This window comes from Nelusetta ayraudi, unplaced genomic scaffold (genome assembly GCF_046127955.1).
Source record: "Nelusetta ayraudi isolate G7.1 ecotype Tasmania unplaced genomic scaffold, CSIRO-AGI_Nayr_v1 ptg000032l, whole genome shotgun sequence".
Taxonomy (NCBI): domain Eukaryota; kingdom Metazoa; phylum Chordata; class Actinopteri; order Tetraodontiformes; family Monacanthidae; genus Nelusetta; species Nelusetta ayraudi.
In genome coordinates this window covers 277,378-291,926 of record NW_027466082.1, presented here as the reverse complement: position 1 = coordinate 291,926, position 14,549 = coordinate 277,378, and the positions used below count along the sequence as shown (strand labels likewise).

The window sequence follows — 14,549 nt, the reverse complement described above, 5'->3', positions numbered from 1 at the left end:
ATTGAAAAGAATGTTAATGTTAAACGCAGGTAATAGCACAAGAAAACACCAAGACTGAAGTGTCCTGCTACGGTTTACAGACACTTACTCTGAGGAAAGGACAGGAGGCAGAACTGGAGGTAGATTGAAAGAAGAATTGAATGGAATTTTAAATTAAAAGGATGCTGAGGTTTTGGACTGGCAGGCAGGGGGCCTGGAGGAAGAGCAAAGAGGAGATTTAGTTCTGGATGTAGTGACAGAGAAGGTGAAGCTAGTTGGTGTGAGAGACGAGGATGCAAAGGACAGGGAGAGATGGAGGCAGACGAGAGGCTGGCTGTGGTTGTTGCATGCTTTTATTGTGAAGGAACGTGTGTGGGCCTCCTGCTCTGTCCGCTCGCCTTTCGTTTGGCTTGAGGTACTGTGACCCTGCTCATCTGTTGCCTGGTGTGCACTCCAAGGAAGCAGCTGCAGCCGTGTGTGTGCGTGCACGTGTGTGTGTGTGTGTGTGTGTGTGTGTGTGTGTGTGTTGCGAACTGTTAAGCATATAAAGACAGGATACGTTAAAACGTGCAGCTTGGTTCAGCAGTGGGGTAAACCAACTGAAGGCGCCACAGTCTGCTCCGCCCTGATCACAAAACAGCATCAACGTAGCACACTGGTGCAAAATCAAAGCACATAAAAGTTTTGTTCAATTGTCAAAGCAGCGGGCTCCGTGACGGACGGCTGGGAGAGGTGGCGGGTCCAGGGTCCAAGATGTCCACCTATTGGGAATAATTAAAGCGGCACTTTTTCATTTGAAAGCGGCGCTGAAAGCGTTTCGTCGTACTTGTTTCCGTGTTGCAATGACAATAAAGTCCACCTGTAACGGTACCCTGTACCCTAAGCAGCGATCCCTCTCAGTTTGTCTAAGGCAGAGGGTGGGCAAACCTTTTGACTGGTGGGCCACAATGGGTTCTAAAAATTTGACGGCCTCTGAATATGTATGTGGGACACGTAGAAAACATTTCACGTTGCTTTATTGTCAATTGAAAATGAACAAAAGCAAAGTTACAACAAAATATTGTATTTAGCTCTTTATTGAAATGACTCTTAAAACACGGGGGGAAAAAAGGATGAAATAATAATAAGAAAAATAATATCATTTCTTCAAGTTCGGCGGGCCGGATTAAAAAGCTTAACGGGCCGTTGTTTGCCCAGGCCTGGTTTGAGGGATGGATTATGAATTTCCTCGCAAAGTCAACATTTCCTCCTCTTTTTTAAAACTTTCTGCACAAAGACTGACTTCAGTCTTTACTGTGTGACTCTCTTTAAAACAGCAAATGAATTGTTATTGAATAGGAAACAAATGTCGTTAGTGTGTCTCTTGTTTGTGTGTGTGTGTGTGTGTGTGTGTGTGTGTGTGCGCGTGTGTGTGTGTGTGTGTGTGAGGCTCGGCGTGAGACTTCTCTCAAAGCACCCCACGCTTCTGGCGTGTCATCAGATATCTCTCTGGCTCCGAAGCAGCAGCACTGCTCCACTTGGCAGTGACGCAGAAAAATGTAAGTATGTTTGGTTTTTGTTTCAAACTCGACAGGTGCAAACATTGTGAATGTTACCAGCGGACACACAAAACCTTTTTAGAACGTGCTAAACCTCGGGCTTTCGAGCTGGAGTTGTTGAAAGTAGTTGTTTTTTTTCCCCCACTGCATGTACCACGCTGCTAATTATTATCTCGAAAAACTTGGTTTTGACTTCTCTTCTTGTCATTTAATGCCGAGAACAATTTGTTAAGAACCTGTACAGCGCCAATGTTTTCGACATGATGTGAGAGGTTTGACAGTTTACCAGAATTGAAGCCAAATGAAATCTGTAGGCTGCAATAACCTGCATCATCTTGTATTTTATCTATTGTGCTTTTGACAGTCGGGTGAAGTCAAAAACCTTCACCACAATGAGGGCGTTTTGCAAGTTCCACTTTTTGTTTAGCCCAGCAAAGGCGTTGTTGCTTTAGCTTTGGCCAGTGGAGATTATATAGATAGCCTCTTTATTGTGCCTCGGAATAGAAAACCAGAATGGGTTGGTTTTTGCTTGTAACTTTTCAAAAAAGTTGCTGGATTTTTCTTTTTTTCTTTTTCTTTTTTCTTTTTACCACAGTGTGAGGTTTATCAGCAAAATGTTCCAGCCGTAGTCAAGGCCAGATTTCAAGTTCAGAGTAACTGTGTTTGCACACTGTTCCATCATGTCATTAAGTCCTTATTAACCCAAAAGCCTCTTTATGACTCGTTGCTTTTCATCAAAAGAAACTCTTGAGAAACGACTGCTCGTGTTGCTTTTGGGCGAGGATTCGGAATAAAAATTCGGGGAAAAAAAATCCCGATGAACACAAATCTCAACCGGCCTCATGAGTTTATCGCAATTATGAAAAGTAGCCTGATGCTAATCGTTTCTGAATGTCGGCCGTTTCCATTAATTCAGGAAACTATTGCAGTTTGGAACACTTGAGCCTTTCAACTGTTCTGCACTGTTCAGTCTTTTGTGCTTTTTTAAAGGCCGCCTACGTTTCACATCTTCATCAAGATGGGGGTGAAAATCATCTGTTCAATTTGAGAACAGTTTGACAAACGCCAACTTCCTGATATCGCAACCTGAAATAACACACAATAACTTGAGCCGCTGTATGATAGCCGAATATAATATAATATATATATTTATTGAGGCACAGAGATTAAAGCTTATTTAAAAAAAAAAAGGGACACATTTAAATCAGTGACCTCATGTCTGCATTGGTGCTTTTAAGGCTCAAATTCTAGGCCATAGTGAGGAAGTTACATGTTGACAAGGAGGCTTGACTTTAAATTATTCAGGCTAGTTTAGTAAATCACAAGAGAGAGGTGTAGCAGAGAGATGGTTTCAACGGTTATTTATCGGCCCCCAGAACAGTTTAAACTTAGGCTGGGCGGGTTTCCGGAGTCTAATCTTCCAAATTTGGCTTTACGGTGTGAAAGGTGTCTATACTGCTCAGGTCTGTCATCTGGCGAGGAGGACGTGGAAGAGCTAAAAGGCCAAAAGCCCACGTCTTATGCAAAATTCATCGTGTTTTTTAAACAACAACATGCATCTCTGGGATGTAGAAGAACTGCCCAGAAATGGAAAAAGAAAAAGTCCACCCTCTGCTTCTTCTGCTTTCTCAATCTTTCTAGGTGCGAGTTAAAATGCACAATGATGTAAATCATCCCCTTCCTGACTTCATAATGGAAAATGATCTGTCCTTAGTGAGGAAAAACCCCACAGCCAGGTTGTTTTCGTTCCCTTCTAAACACGTTGAAGCTTAAAAAAAAAAAAAAAAAAAGATTCCAAGATACCCACGCAAACTAACAAACACACATAGTGTATTGTGCACTGTATATGTAATGCATTGTTTCTATGTTTTTAAACATCTGCCTTAGGCCAACGGATTAAAAATAGCATTTATGCTAACTCCGCCATATTTACATTGATGCTTTTGCTGACGTGTCAATTAATGTGCGTTGTCCTAATGAAATAAATAAAAATAAATAAATAAAATAAAATAAAAACGCAGGTGGCAAGAACTGGATGCTGCAAATAATAATATCACCAACAACCAGTTTTCTTATTTCAGTGTCAAATTCTATTTAAAAAAAAAAAAAGAATAGTTGTTGGTTTCCTCACATTTTATCTACTGCTCTACATACATGTCTCCTGTTGCTTCCGACTACAAAGGGACAAAAGCAACGCTCTAATACAGCTACAAGGAGCAGCACCGCCGGCGGTAACACAGCATGAACCTGCTCAGGGTTTGGGATTTTTATGCCGACAACACTGTTGGATTCAGAAAGATGTGAGACCAAATGTATCGTCAGAGCAGAGGCATCAAGTTTAACATCATTTGCAAGGTGATTTATTACCGTTAGATGCTAGTGAAAGTCACGCACTGCGCCTTTCATGTTGTACGACAGATTGAACTGAGTGAACTTCACGACGTGTCGGTAAGGGTTGAAAGCTAGTTTGTAAACTTAGTTTGTGGCGTTCACTACTGTCCAACGTGCGTGTGGTTCCGCTTTCAGGGCGTGTAACTGCAAACACTGCAGGTTATGCTCCTGCGTGGAGCTGTGAAATTGTGCACAGTTGGCCCACAGCTGGAAAATGTCTCTTGTATGCCTTCCTCCTTTTCACGTGACTCACACTGATCTGGTAATTATTTGGCAAGTCCAATGTCTTCCGTTCTCGTTGAAAACGGTTATTAATCAGTCAGAGAATTTTCCGACTGCTGGGGTTCAAAGAATGACAAACTATCACAATCGCAAACAAACTTAAAAAAAAAAAAAAAAAAAACTTCTATGCGGCTCTTACACCACATTTCTCTTTGTTATTTTTGTGTCACAAAGCATGCACAAAGTGTGCATTTGCTGATGTGGGCCCCTTGACACTTCGGTACTCTAGTTGAAAATAAAGTGAGTCATTAGACTTTTTCCAGCGCTCAGTGTGTTCCTTAAAGGGTTCGGGTTCGACCACGTTAAGACGAGCGACTGATGACGAGGGCGCTCCACTACGTTGACAACACGGAGGAAGTGTGAGGGTTGAGGGCTATGGGAACCATTGGCCACCTGTTCCTTCCACTGTTTTGCCCCTTTCACGGAGAGGAAGCAGAAAAATGTGTGAAAATCTTTTCAAAGACGAAACACAAACCTCGAAAAGTCCATTCTGAAGGTGAAGATTTTCAGTGCTGGGTTGGTACAGGTGCTATAAGTCAAGCGGAATAGCTGAGTCTGTTTATTATATCCACCTTTGTTTCAAGTTTCAGTGTGTTTCAGTGCCTCATTGAAAGAATTGGAACCGCGGAGAAAAAATTTGTGTTATGTTGCAGAAATTTGTGTCGCGTTTCTCAGCGTCACCTGAGAAAATGCAAAAACAGAGTGCACGAGCTCACGGGATTACACCTTGGCAATATTTTCATTTTCAATTCATGGTTTGATTGCTGTGTGGCTAAACACACTTTCAGAAATCCACTTGCTGCCTTACAATGAGGTTAATGACCGAAAACACACTGTCGTGCACAGAGGTTTTCTCACATTTTGTAAGATAACGTTTGCTTTTACGATTTTATTACTTCTCTTTTTTTTTCTTCTTTTTATCACTTTGCTTCTCTTCAAACACGAGGGGCATCCCTTCCGCACCCTGCAGTCTGGTGCTCTGTGTGGTGAGACAGGGGTCTGGCCACAGTGGGAAGTCCTCCTGTGTTGTGTGTTTTCTGCTCTGCTGTCCACTGGGGATGTGGGAAACGACTCTAACACCACTGAGGTTTTCACAACTTCCTGCCCTTTGATTTACATTTTCTTAGTCTAAGTGCACAAGTTCTCACCTGTCGGCCTTTTCGAAAAACAGAAGAAAAGGTTGCACTTGAGGTCGATCTGATCTTCTGTAACAAATACAAAGTAGACAGAAGCATTTTGCTCCTGCTGTTTCCTTTGCAGCGAAATCTAAAGAAAAACTTCTTGTTAAAATTTTGTTTCGAAACTTTTGTTCAAAATGCTGTTATTTTGTGTCAACGTACCATGATTGGTATCACCCTGTACTTTGAACTCCAACAGAGTTCTTTTTCCACCTCCTGTAACGCTGCAGTTTCAGTTTATCTGATTCCATCCTTTCTCTCTAATGTAGAAATCTCAACACAAACCTTTGTTTGACTCGTCACGTTCTACATTTTACGAGCACATCTGTTGATTAATGGGCATCCCTGAAATGACCTCCCCACCAACCTACCCCCCCGCCCACCCAAAAAAAAAAAAAAAAATTGCGGTGGGAAAACGTTGTGAAAGGCGAAAGGAATGATCTAGAACCAGAAAGCACCTGCTCAGTCAACGGGGCGAGATGCTGTAGGAAGGAGCCTGTGAGGGCGGACTGCAGCTTCCTGTTGTGGCTTCACCACTTTGTTATTCTGCAAACTTGGTGCACTCTCAAAGTGTGAGTGCTTCTCGTCAAATATCGCATCCAGACGCTAAGACACCTCACATGCTACCTTGCTGCCGTGAAAACAAATAATCACACGAACAAAAAGGAGCTTTTTTTTTTTTTTTTTTCTTTTTTAAACTTTTCAATCTTCTCCGCTGTTGTCTAGAGGGACACAAAAGGTGAGTTATTAATGTGTTTCGATTGTTTTTTTGTTTGTTTGTTTTTTTGCCTTCTGAATATCTGTTGCTTGAATTGTTTTGGAGATCAGGTGGAGTTTGGTGGAAGGGACGTCGGGAGCAAATTGCAAAAAATAAATAAATAAATAAATCAATCAAAAAGTAAAACCAGTCGGAATATTGTTGACACGTTTGCTCAGGAGTCACCAACCCTTTTGAAGCATAGAGCTACATCATGGGTACTGAGTCATATGACGGGCAACCGGTTTGCTCAATTCTATTAAAAAGAACACATTTTCCCATTTAGCTTTGAGTTATATATAATTATTAAGGATGCTGATTTCTGTGAGGACAATAATCACATTAGTGAGTTCTCAATAATTCTTAACAACGACTTAACAAGGTAGGATAAAATTTAATTTTAGACGCAGCTGAAAGAATTGTGCTATTTTTTTTTAGAACAGGCCTGCGGGCTACTCATGTGGTCCTTAGGGGCTACGTGGTGCCCCCCATGGAACACATGAGTGTTGGTCCTTGGGGGTCTACCTGGTGCCCCCTGTGGACCACATGAGTGTTGGCCCTTGGGGGGGGGGCACCACATGGTGACCCCTGCATTTGCCCCTCTCTGTCCTTCCAGCTCTGCCTTCCACCTCGACTCTTCTCTGCCAAGGCGCCACGATGTCCAGCGACCCTGCCACCGACCTGCCCTTCTTCTACGGAAGCATCAGCCGCTCGGACGCCGAGCAGCACCTCAAGCTGGGCGGGATGGCCGACGGCCTCTTCCTGCTGCGGCAGTGCATCCGCAGCCTGGGCGGCTACGTTCTGTCGGTGGTGTGGAACCTGGAGTTCAACCACTACTCCATCGAGAAGCAGCTGAACGGGACGTACTGCATCGCTGGGGGGAGGCCTCACTGCGGGCCGGCGGAGCTGTGCGAGTACTACAGCAAGGACGCCGACGGGCTGGTGTGCAACCTGAGGAAGCCGTGCCTGCGCCCCGCTGACACCGCCATACAGGCCAGCACCTTTGACAACATGAAAGACGGAATGCTGAGGGAGTACGTGAGGCAGACCTGGAACCTGGAGGTGAGAGTGCACTGGGAGCCTCAGTGAGGGCCCTGACAATCAGGAGGGAGGACAGAGCCATATTAAAAAAGAAATAAGACGTGGGTAACAAAGGAAACACATCATGTGCTGGTGTTCAGTATGTTTCCAATCTTGGTCTCTGTTCATTGCCCAGAAACTTCTTTTACATCTCCAGACACCAGCGTCTGGATCCCTCTGGTTACAGCCCCCTGACAAAACACTCACTTTGTGCCTTTGTGGCAAAACTGATGTGATGTTGAGGAGACAAGACTAATGAAAAGTTGTCACTACCTTTGGGGAGACGTTGATGTTCCTTGTGACATCACAAAGGGCTGCCATTCCTCAAATCCTCGTGACATCACAAAGGGGTGTAATTTCTCAACTCTCATGTTTGTGACATCACAAACGATGGAAACAATTTGACTGCTAGCTGGTAAGGTGGATAAGCCACACTAGCGTCAATACATCAATTTTATAACCATCACACAAAATCCTCCAGATGTAAGAGGTGTCCATGATGACTTTTAACATGAATAGGTTCACAGTGTCAGAGGTTTCAGGTCCATATAGAGTTTAGAGGCTCAAAACAACAAGAAACATTGTGTGGCAAATGTTTACAATTTCATAAAGTCGTGTGGACGAAAAGAGCCATTTTCTTTTCTTGCTGTTCTCCTACTGTGACAAAGAGAAAGAGAAATGACCCAAATTCCTTAAAACCTATTTTAAAATGAGTGGCTGCACACATTTGCCAAAATAATCACAGGTGGGCTTCATCCAAAGAGCCAGAAGTGGCTTCAGATGCCTTCGGACCCCAGCAGGGGACGAAGGGGGCCAGTAAAAACAGCATCTCAGCAACAGAAAGAAAAATAGCTGATTTTCCTTTCCTTTCAACTTTAGATAGATAGATAGATAGATAGGTAGATAGATAGATAGATAGATAGATATATAGGTAGATAGATAGATAGATAGATAGAGAGATAGATAGACAGATAGATAGGTAGATGTATATATAGATAGATAGATAGATAGACAGATAGATGGATAGATAGATAGATAGATAGATAGACAGATAGAGAGATAGATAGATAGATAGATAGATAGATAGATAGATAAGTAGACAGATAGAGAGATAGATAGATAGATAGATAGATAGATAGGTAGATAGATAGATAGATAGATAGATATATAGGTAGATAGATAGATAGATAGATAGAGAGATAGATAGACAGATAGATAGGTAGATGTATAGATAGATAGATAGATAGATAGACAGATAGATGGATAGATAGATAGATAGATAGATAGACAGATAGAGAGATAGATAGATAGATAGATAGATAGATAGATAGATAAGTAGACAGATAGAGAGATAGATAGATAGATAGATAGATAGATAGACAGATAGATAGGTAGATAGATATCATATAGAGTCATTGATTTGACACAGAAAGTAGTGCACGCTGTTCTGCGCAGGCAAACATTTGAAATGACTCTCAACCTGAAAGTTGAGAAACCCTCTCTCGGTGTGTGACGTACACAGGGGGATGCGATGGAGCAGGCCATCGTGAGTCAGGCCTCTCAGCTGGAGAAGCTCATCGCCACCACCGCCCACGAGAAGATGCCGTGGTTTCACGGTAAAATCCCCCGCCACGAAGGGGAGAGGAGGCTCTACGCAGGGGTGCAGCCCGACGGCAAGTTTCTGTAAGTATGGAATAGGAATGGGCACACCCGAGGGTCAAAGGTCACCACGCAACTTTTAACTCTTTTTTTGTGGGTCTCCAGGGTGAGAGAGAAAGACGAAACAGGCTCCTTTGCTCTGTCCGTGATGTATGGGAAAACGCCGTACCACTATCGAATCGAGCAGGACAAATCAGGGAAATACTCGATGCCCGAGGGAACAAAGTTTGACACCCTCTGGCAGGTAGGCACCAGCCCCAGGCAGCAGTCGGCCACTGTGATTTACAACGTGACAGCTGGTCAGAGGTGGAAAAGTGTTCACATTCTGTACTTAAGTAAAAGTACAGACACTTGTGTAAAAAAAAAAATACTCTGGTAAGAGTGAAAGTATTTTTTCCTCCTACAATAAATGTGCTTGTGTAAAAAGTGAAAAAAAAAAAAAGATTTTGCCATGAATCAAACAATACATTTGTTGATAATTTTGTAAAAAAAAAAAAATGAAACTGTTGTGATGGAATAATCTGGATTGACGTGACCACAGGTCAGAGGTCCTGAACATGAGCATCTGGATTATTTTTTAACAGCTTTGCTACTCTCAGTACTATATATAAATCAATAATCACCCCACCAAAATATAATCCAGTTTTGTATTGAACTCCACATCATAGTTCAAATAGCTCCACTTCAATCAACAACAACTGCAATAGTAAGTGACTTCTAACAGAAAGTGTATCTATTAAAACGCATTTAAATACAAAAGTAGCGAGCATGTTTTTCCAATTTAAAGACATGTTTGTGCAAACGCAGGGAGTAAAAGTAAAAAGTAAAAAAAAAAAAAAAAGTAAAAAAAAAAGAAAAACATTGGAGTAAAGTACAGATTAAATCCAGTGACAAAGTATTTGTACTTCCCACCTTTGCAGCTGGTGGAATATCTGCGGATGAAACCCGACGGCATGGTGACTGTCCTGAGAGAGGCCTGCGTTCACGGCACATCTGCTGAAAAAAGTGAGCGGCAGCAAAAAAATAAAAGAAAGAAAATAAATAAATAAATAAATAAATAAATAAGTCAAATAAAAGATGTAATGTACAGTTCATGTTGATGGGTCACCTTCTCATCACTGAACTTTTCTCATCCCTCTTTAGGGACCCCCGTTCTTCCTGCCGTGGTAAGTACCGGCACTTGCATTACTCACGGGTCTCAGTAGTGAGTGGTGAGTCTGCTCTGTCTTTCCCTGACACTTGACTCAAACGCTGTCCTTTCAGAGACGGCATGGGAATGGATACACGCCGCCACCTGCAGGTCGGTCCCGTGCACCACTCCCACTCCCATTTCGTTCACGTCACATTTCAGTGATTTTTAGTTTTGCGAGAATCTAAACTAATCAAATTTGTATCCTAAGTTTGTTTGCAGGGCTTTTTTTTTTTTGATTCGTCCATCTTTTAACACATATTTTTTGTTGAAGGCACAATAACAAATGAAAAATGTAACATAATAACTATTATTATTACTATTACTATTATACTATTAAATGTATTTGCAGATGCTTTCTAAGGGGGAAAAATCTGTAGCTGGAGGTGTTGTATCCTCCTGCTATTTTAGTGAACACCATGGGTTTGTGGCTCACAGCTCTCAATACGCAACTGTCCTGCTTGGATGTCACAGAGAACCAAGATCTCACAGTGTGCACACTGCATACACATTACGTTGCTAAACAGAACCTGTTGTTGCGTGTCATGCGTTGCAGCACTGCTAAGACCAGGCGTAACCAAACTCCCAGAAACTGACGATTCGGACAACAACCCGTACCACAACCCAAACGAAGTGAGGAAGTTCACAATCCAGAGGAGCCAGCTCATGATCGATGAGGTGGAGCTCGGCTCTGGGAACTTTGGCTGCGTCAAGAGAGGGGTCCTCCAAACTGACAAGTACATACGCTTATTAATGCTAGACTCTTGCTGGCATGCTGAACGAGTGGCCCGTAAAAACGTCAATGATTCAATGTGAATATTTTCACCCTTCTCAGGGGTCAGATTGATGTGGCCATCAAGGTTCTGAAGAATGAAAACGAGAAGCTGGTGAGGGACGAGATGATGAGGGAGGCAGAGATCATGTACCAGCTGGACAACATCTACATCGTTCGCATGCTGGGCCTGTGCAGCGGAGAGCACCTGATGCTGGTCATGGAGATGGCCGCTGCTGGTCCACTGCACAAATTCCTCTCCTCTAACAAGTGAGTTCGGAGTGGGATCTACAGTATGTGATGCTTGGGCTTTAGATGCAGCATCCATCGTGTAAAAGCCCCTCCTTCTCTTTAACTGTTAAAGTTGCTCTAAAACTAAAACACACTCAAAAAAAAAAAAAGAAAAAGAAAAAACAAAGCATTCACCTTAGCTCCCTGAACACATCATGTCCTCTCAGGGAAACTGTGAGTGTGGAGAACATTGTGAACCTGATGCACCAGGTGTCCATGGGGATGAAGTACCTGGAGGAGAAGAACTTTGTGCACAGGGACCTGGCAGCTCGGAATGTCCTGCTGGTTAACCAAAACTTTGCCAAAATCAGCGACTTTGGCCTCTCAAAGGCCCTCGGAGCAGATGACAACTATTACAAGGTACACACCTGCAAGACAAAATAACACTAATGAACATTCAGCACACAGGGGCATCACAGATTTTTGCCGAGCTACCCTGAGCCTATTCTGGGAATACATTTATCGGGAATTTACTCAACTTTGTTCACAGAAATGTAGAACTCAATGCTCAGAATTCTCATTTCTGACTACATTTACATCACAACTTTAAAACCATCATCATAAATTCAGGACTTTTTCTCAAAAAAAAAAAAAGATTTTCAACTATACCCTAATACTTCACAATAAGTCAGTCCTCATATTGATGTTTTGTCTTTTTCTATGTAGTAGGCATGCTGATATGGCAACAGAAAGACAGACAGCCTTTGTTTTTTTTGTGCACATGAATATACATGTCTACACATCTACGTTTTTGTCCATTTTTTGTTCAAACAAATCTAAGAGAAAGTCATGGAACAACCTACTTTTATTATGCATTTAGCCTTCCTTACCGGTCACCTGCTGTGTGTTGTTACTTTGTTGTGCACAGGCTCGCACTGGGGGTAAATGGCCACTGAAATGGTACGCTCCCGAATGCCTTAACTACCACAAGTTCTCCAGTAAAAGTGACGTATGGAGTTTTGGTGTCACCATGTGGGAGGCATTTTCCTATGGGGGGAAACCTTACAAGGTAAAACAACCCCTGGAAACGGCGAGTGCAGCATTGAGCGGATGAATGTTGTACATCAGTCAGATGTTTCTCACTTCTGTGTGATTGTTCCAGCAATCAAACTGAATCGCGCTTCTTCTTTTTCTGTCCTGATATTGTGAAGAAAATGAAAGGCGCGGAGGTGACGAGCTTCATTGAATCGGGAAAACGTATGGATTGTCCAGCAGCATGTCCAGAGCCAATGTATACAGTGATGAGTGAATGCTGGATATACAAGTAAGAGAGATCTATTAAATAAACCAGATTTGTCTATCCATATGATTTAGTTGAAATGATTAATGTTGGGCACTGATGACTGAACAAAGTCAACTTCATGTAACACAATTCCCTTTGCTCCTCACACTCAATGGATGAATAAACCCAGACGCCCAGTTATTTGATTTCTTGCATATGGAACACCAAGGGCTTCAATGGACCTGTGGAGTCTTTAGAACATAGTTGTCAAACAAAATTTGGCCCGTAGTGGAATTATATTTGGCCCGTGAGAAAATTCTAAATCATAATTAGTACTGGGCCGCCGCTGTAACACAGCGCATGTCCAAATCCCAGAATGCTGTGCTGGTATTTTAGCGCGTCAATCAATACAGGACGTCCTTTGAAGATTATTATTATTTAATTGGTTTATTGTTGTTATTTTATTTTTTAAATTCATTATTAGCCGGTGAAAATTGGTTACTGTTGAAATTTGAATTAAAAGGTGCCAAATAAAAAAAAGGCGTACGATTTTAATTTACATTTTATTTATTTTGATTGCTTTTTTTTATTTATTGTTAAGTTATTATAGTATTAAGCCTTGCTTGTTCCATATCCCATGTCCCAGCGACTTTGTCCGAGTTTTAAATTTTGTCCCCACTGTGTATTTGAGTTTGATATCCCTGCTTTAGGAAATGTGATTATTGATCTTTTTCCGCGTAAAATGCTAAACCTCAGGATGCCACCTCTCCTCTCTCACCAGACACGAGGAGCGTCCTGACTTCAAGAAGGTTGAGGCGTCCATGAGGTCCTACAATTCCTCCATATCGACCCAGACCAGTCCCGAGGGGGCTGCGGCGGCGGCCAAGCCTGTCAAATAGACGGACATAAAGGGGCACATTCTGTGTCAGTCGCACAAAGCATCCATTCAACTGGCCATTAAACTACCAAAACAAAGAGCTTTTTTTATGAGCAGCGCACACTGACCAGCTTTGGCTACAGTATCAATGCAGCCAAACAGGCCTGTCTACTGTGAAATGTGCATTCGTAAATCCAGCTTCAGCGCGTGGGCCATGTGAGGAGGAACTCTGTCTGTTCTGTCCATCTGTCCTGGTTTAAATGTTTAATGTCTAATACTGATCAAGAAACTATTTCAGTATTTTTGAAGTGCAAATATCTGACGATGGATTTTGTTTTTTGTTTGTTTTCCTCACCTTTTACTCTCTGGCACCAAGCCAAGTCAAGTTTCATGTTGTTTTGTGTTTCTTAACTGTTGAATAAACCAAACTATTATAATATAGCATCAGCATTTTAATTTTAATTGTTCATAATTAGAATTATGGTCATTCAATTACTGAATAATCACGTGCTGTTAGCAAATACAATTTTAAGATGTAGGTCATAAGTTGAGTTCTTGATAATGAAGTCCCGCCATATAGTGTCATGCAATAACATTTACAACCAGCAGGGCAGTGTGTTTTAAGCTGATTAGATAGAAAAGCGACAATAATGTCTACAAGTGTGAAGAAGGAATTACTGGAATATATTGCAAGGAACGAAAACTTTACACGTAAATGTCAACTACTGACATTTCAAAAGTAGTAAGTTCACTCAAAAATATCTTGAAACGCTTAACTACAGGCGATAACTAGCATTACTTGTTTTGGTGACGCTTTAGATATATGTACGACTTTACGTTTTTTTTTTTTTTTTTTTTTTGCTGTTGTTTTGCTGTGATGGAAATGTCTGCTCTGGTTCCCCTGGCAGTTGTTCAAACTTGATGTTCTGTGGATTATTAGACTGTGGCGCTCTAACGCTCTGAAACTCTGAAGCCGGCAATCAAAGGAAGTACTTCCGAGCTGCCAGGCAACGCCGGGATCACAACACCGGAAGTTAGGGGTGGTACCTTTAAAATAATGGTGCTACGTGCTTACACACACGCACACACGCACACTAAATCTAAATGACTCTAAATGTAAACCTTTGGATTGTGAATAAAACAACACATCTTGATCTTGACACGTGATGAGAAAGAAACAAACACCATTACCTAAGTTTCAGGGAATTTTGCTCGGTTTGACTCAAACTTACATCGTCGGTTTCTCATACGGCGAAACATACATACATACAGAGATAACTTGGAAGAAGAAGAAAAAAAAAATCAGGCGTTACATTTATTTTGAAGGGTATTAC

At 41.9% G+C, this 14,549-nt stretch overlaps 1 protein-coding gene across 1 annotated transcript; it reads left to right on the top strand.

Annotated features, from left to right (window-relative positions):
* Window positions 1-1,431: 1,431 nt before the first annotated feature.
* On the top strand, window positions 1,432-13,652 carry zap70 (zeta chain of T cell receptor associated protein kinase 70). The gene is made up of 13 exons (XM_076031229.1): window positions 1,432-1,517; window positions 6,742-7,187; window positions 8,728-8,888; window positions 8,970-9,108; window positions 9,785-9,869; window positions 10,008-10,030; window positions 10,128-10,164; window positions 10,610-10,790; window positions 10,889-11,095; window positions 11,284-11,476; window positions 11,985-12,125; window positions 12,268-12,380; window positions 13,120-13,652. The coding sequence occupies exons 2-13, from the start codon at window positions 6,783-6,785 to the stop codon at window positions 13,235-13,237; spliced, it is 1,803 nt and encodes a 600-aa protein (XP_075887344.1). The 5' UTR covers window positions 1,432-1,517; window positions 6,742-6,782; the 3' UTR covers window positions 13,238-13,652.
* The last annotated feature ends 897 nt before the right edge of the window (window positions 13,653-14,549 follow it).

What these genes read in the sequence shown, in the direction of transcription:
- zap70 (XM_076031229.1), top strand. Translation starts at nt 6,783, where the DNA reads ATGTCCAGCGACCCTGCCACCGACCTGCCCTTCTTCTACGGAAGCATC. An exon ending in CAGCCCGACGGCAAGTTTCT is followed by an intron (nt 8,889 to 8,969) that starts GTAAGTATGGAA and finishes GTGGGTCTCCAG; the next exon opens with GGTGAGAGAGAAAGACGAAA. An exon ending in CGGCACATCTGCTGAAAAAA is followed by an intron (nt 9,870 to 10,007) that starts GTGAGCGGCAGC and finishes ATCCCTCTTTAG; the next exon opens with GGACCCCCGTTCTTCCTGCC.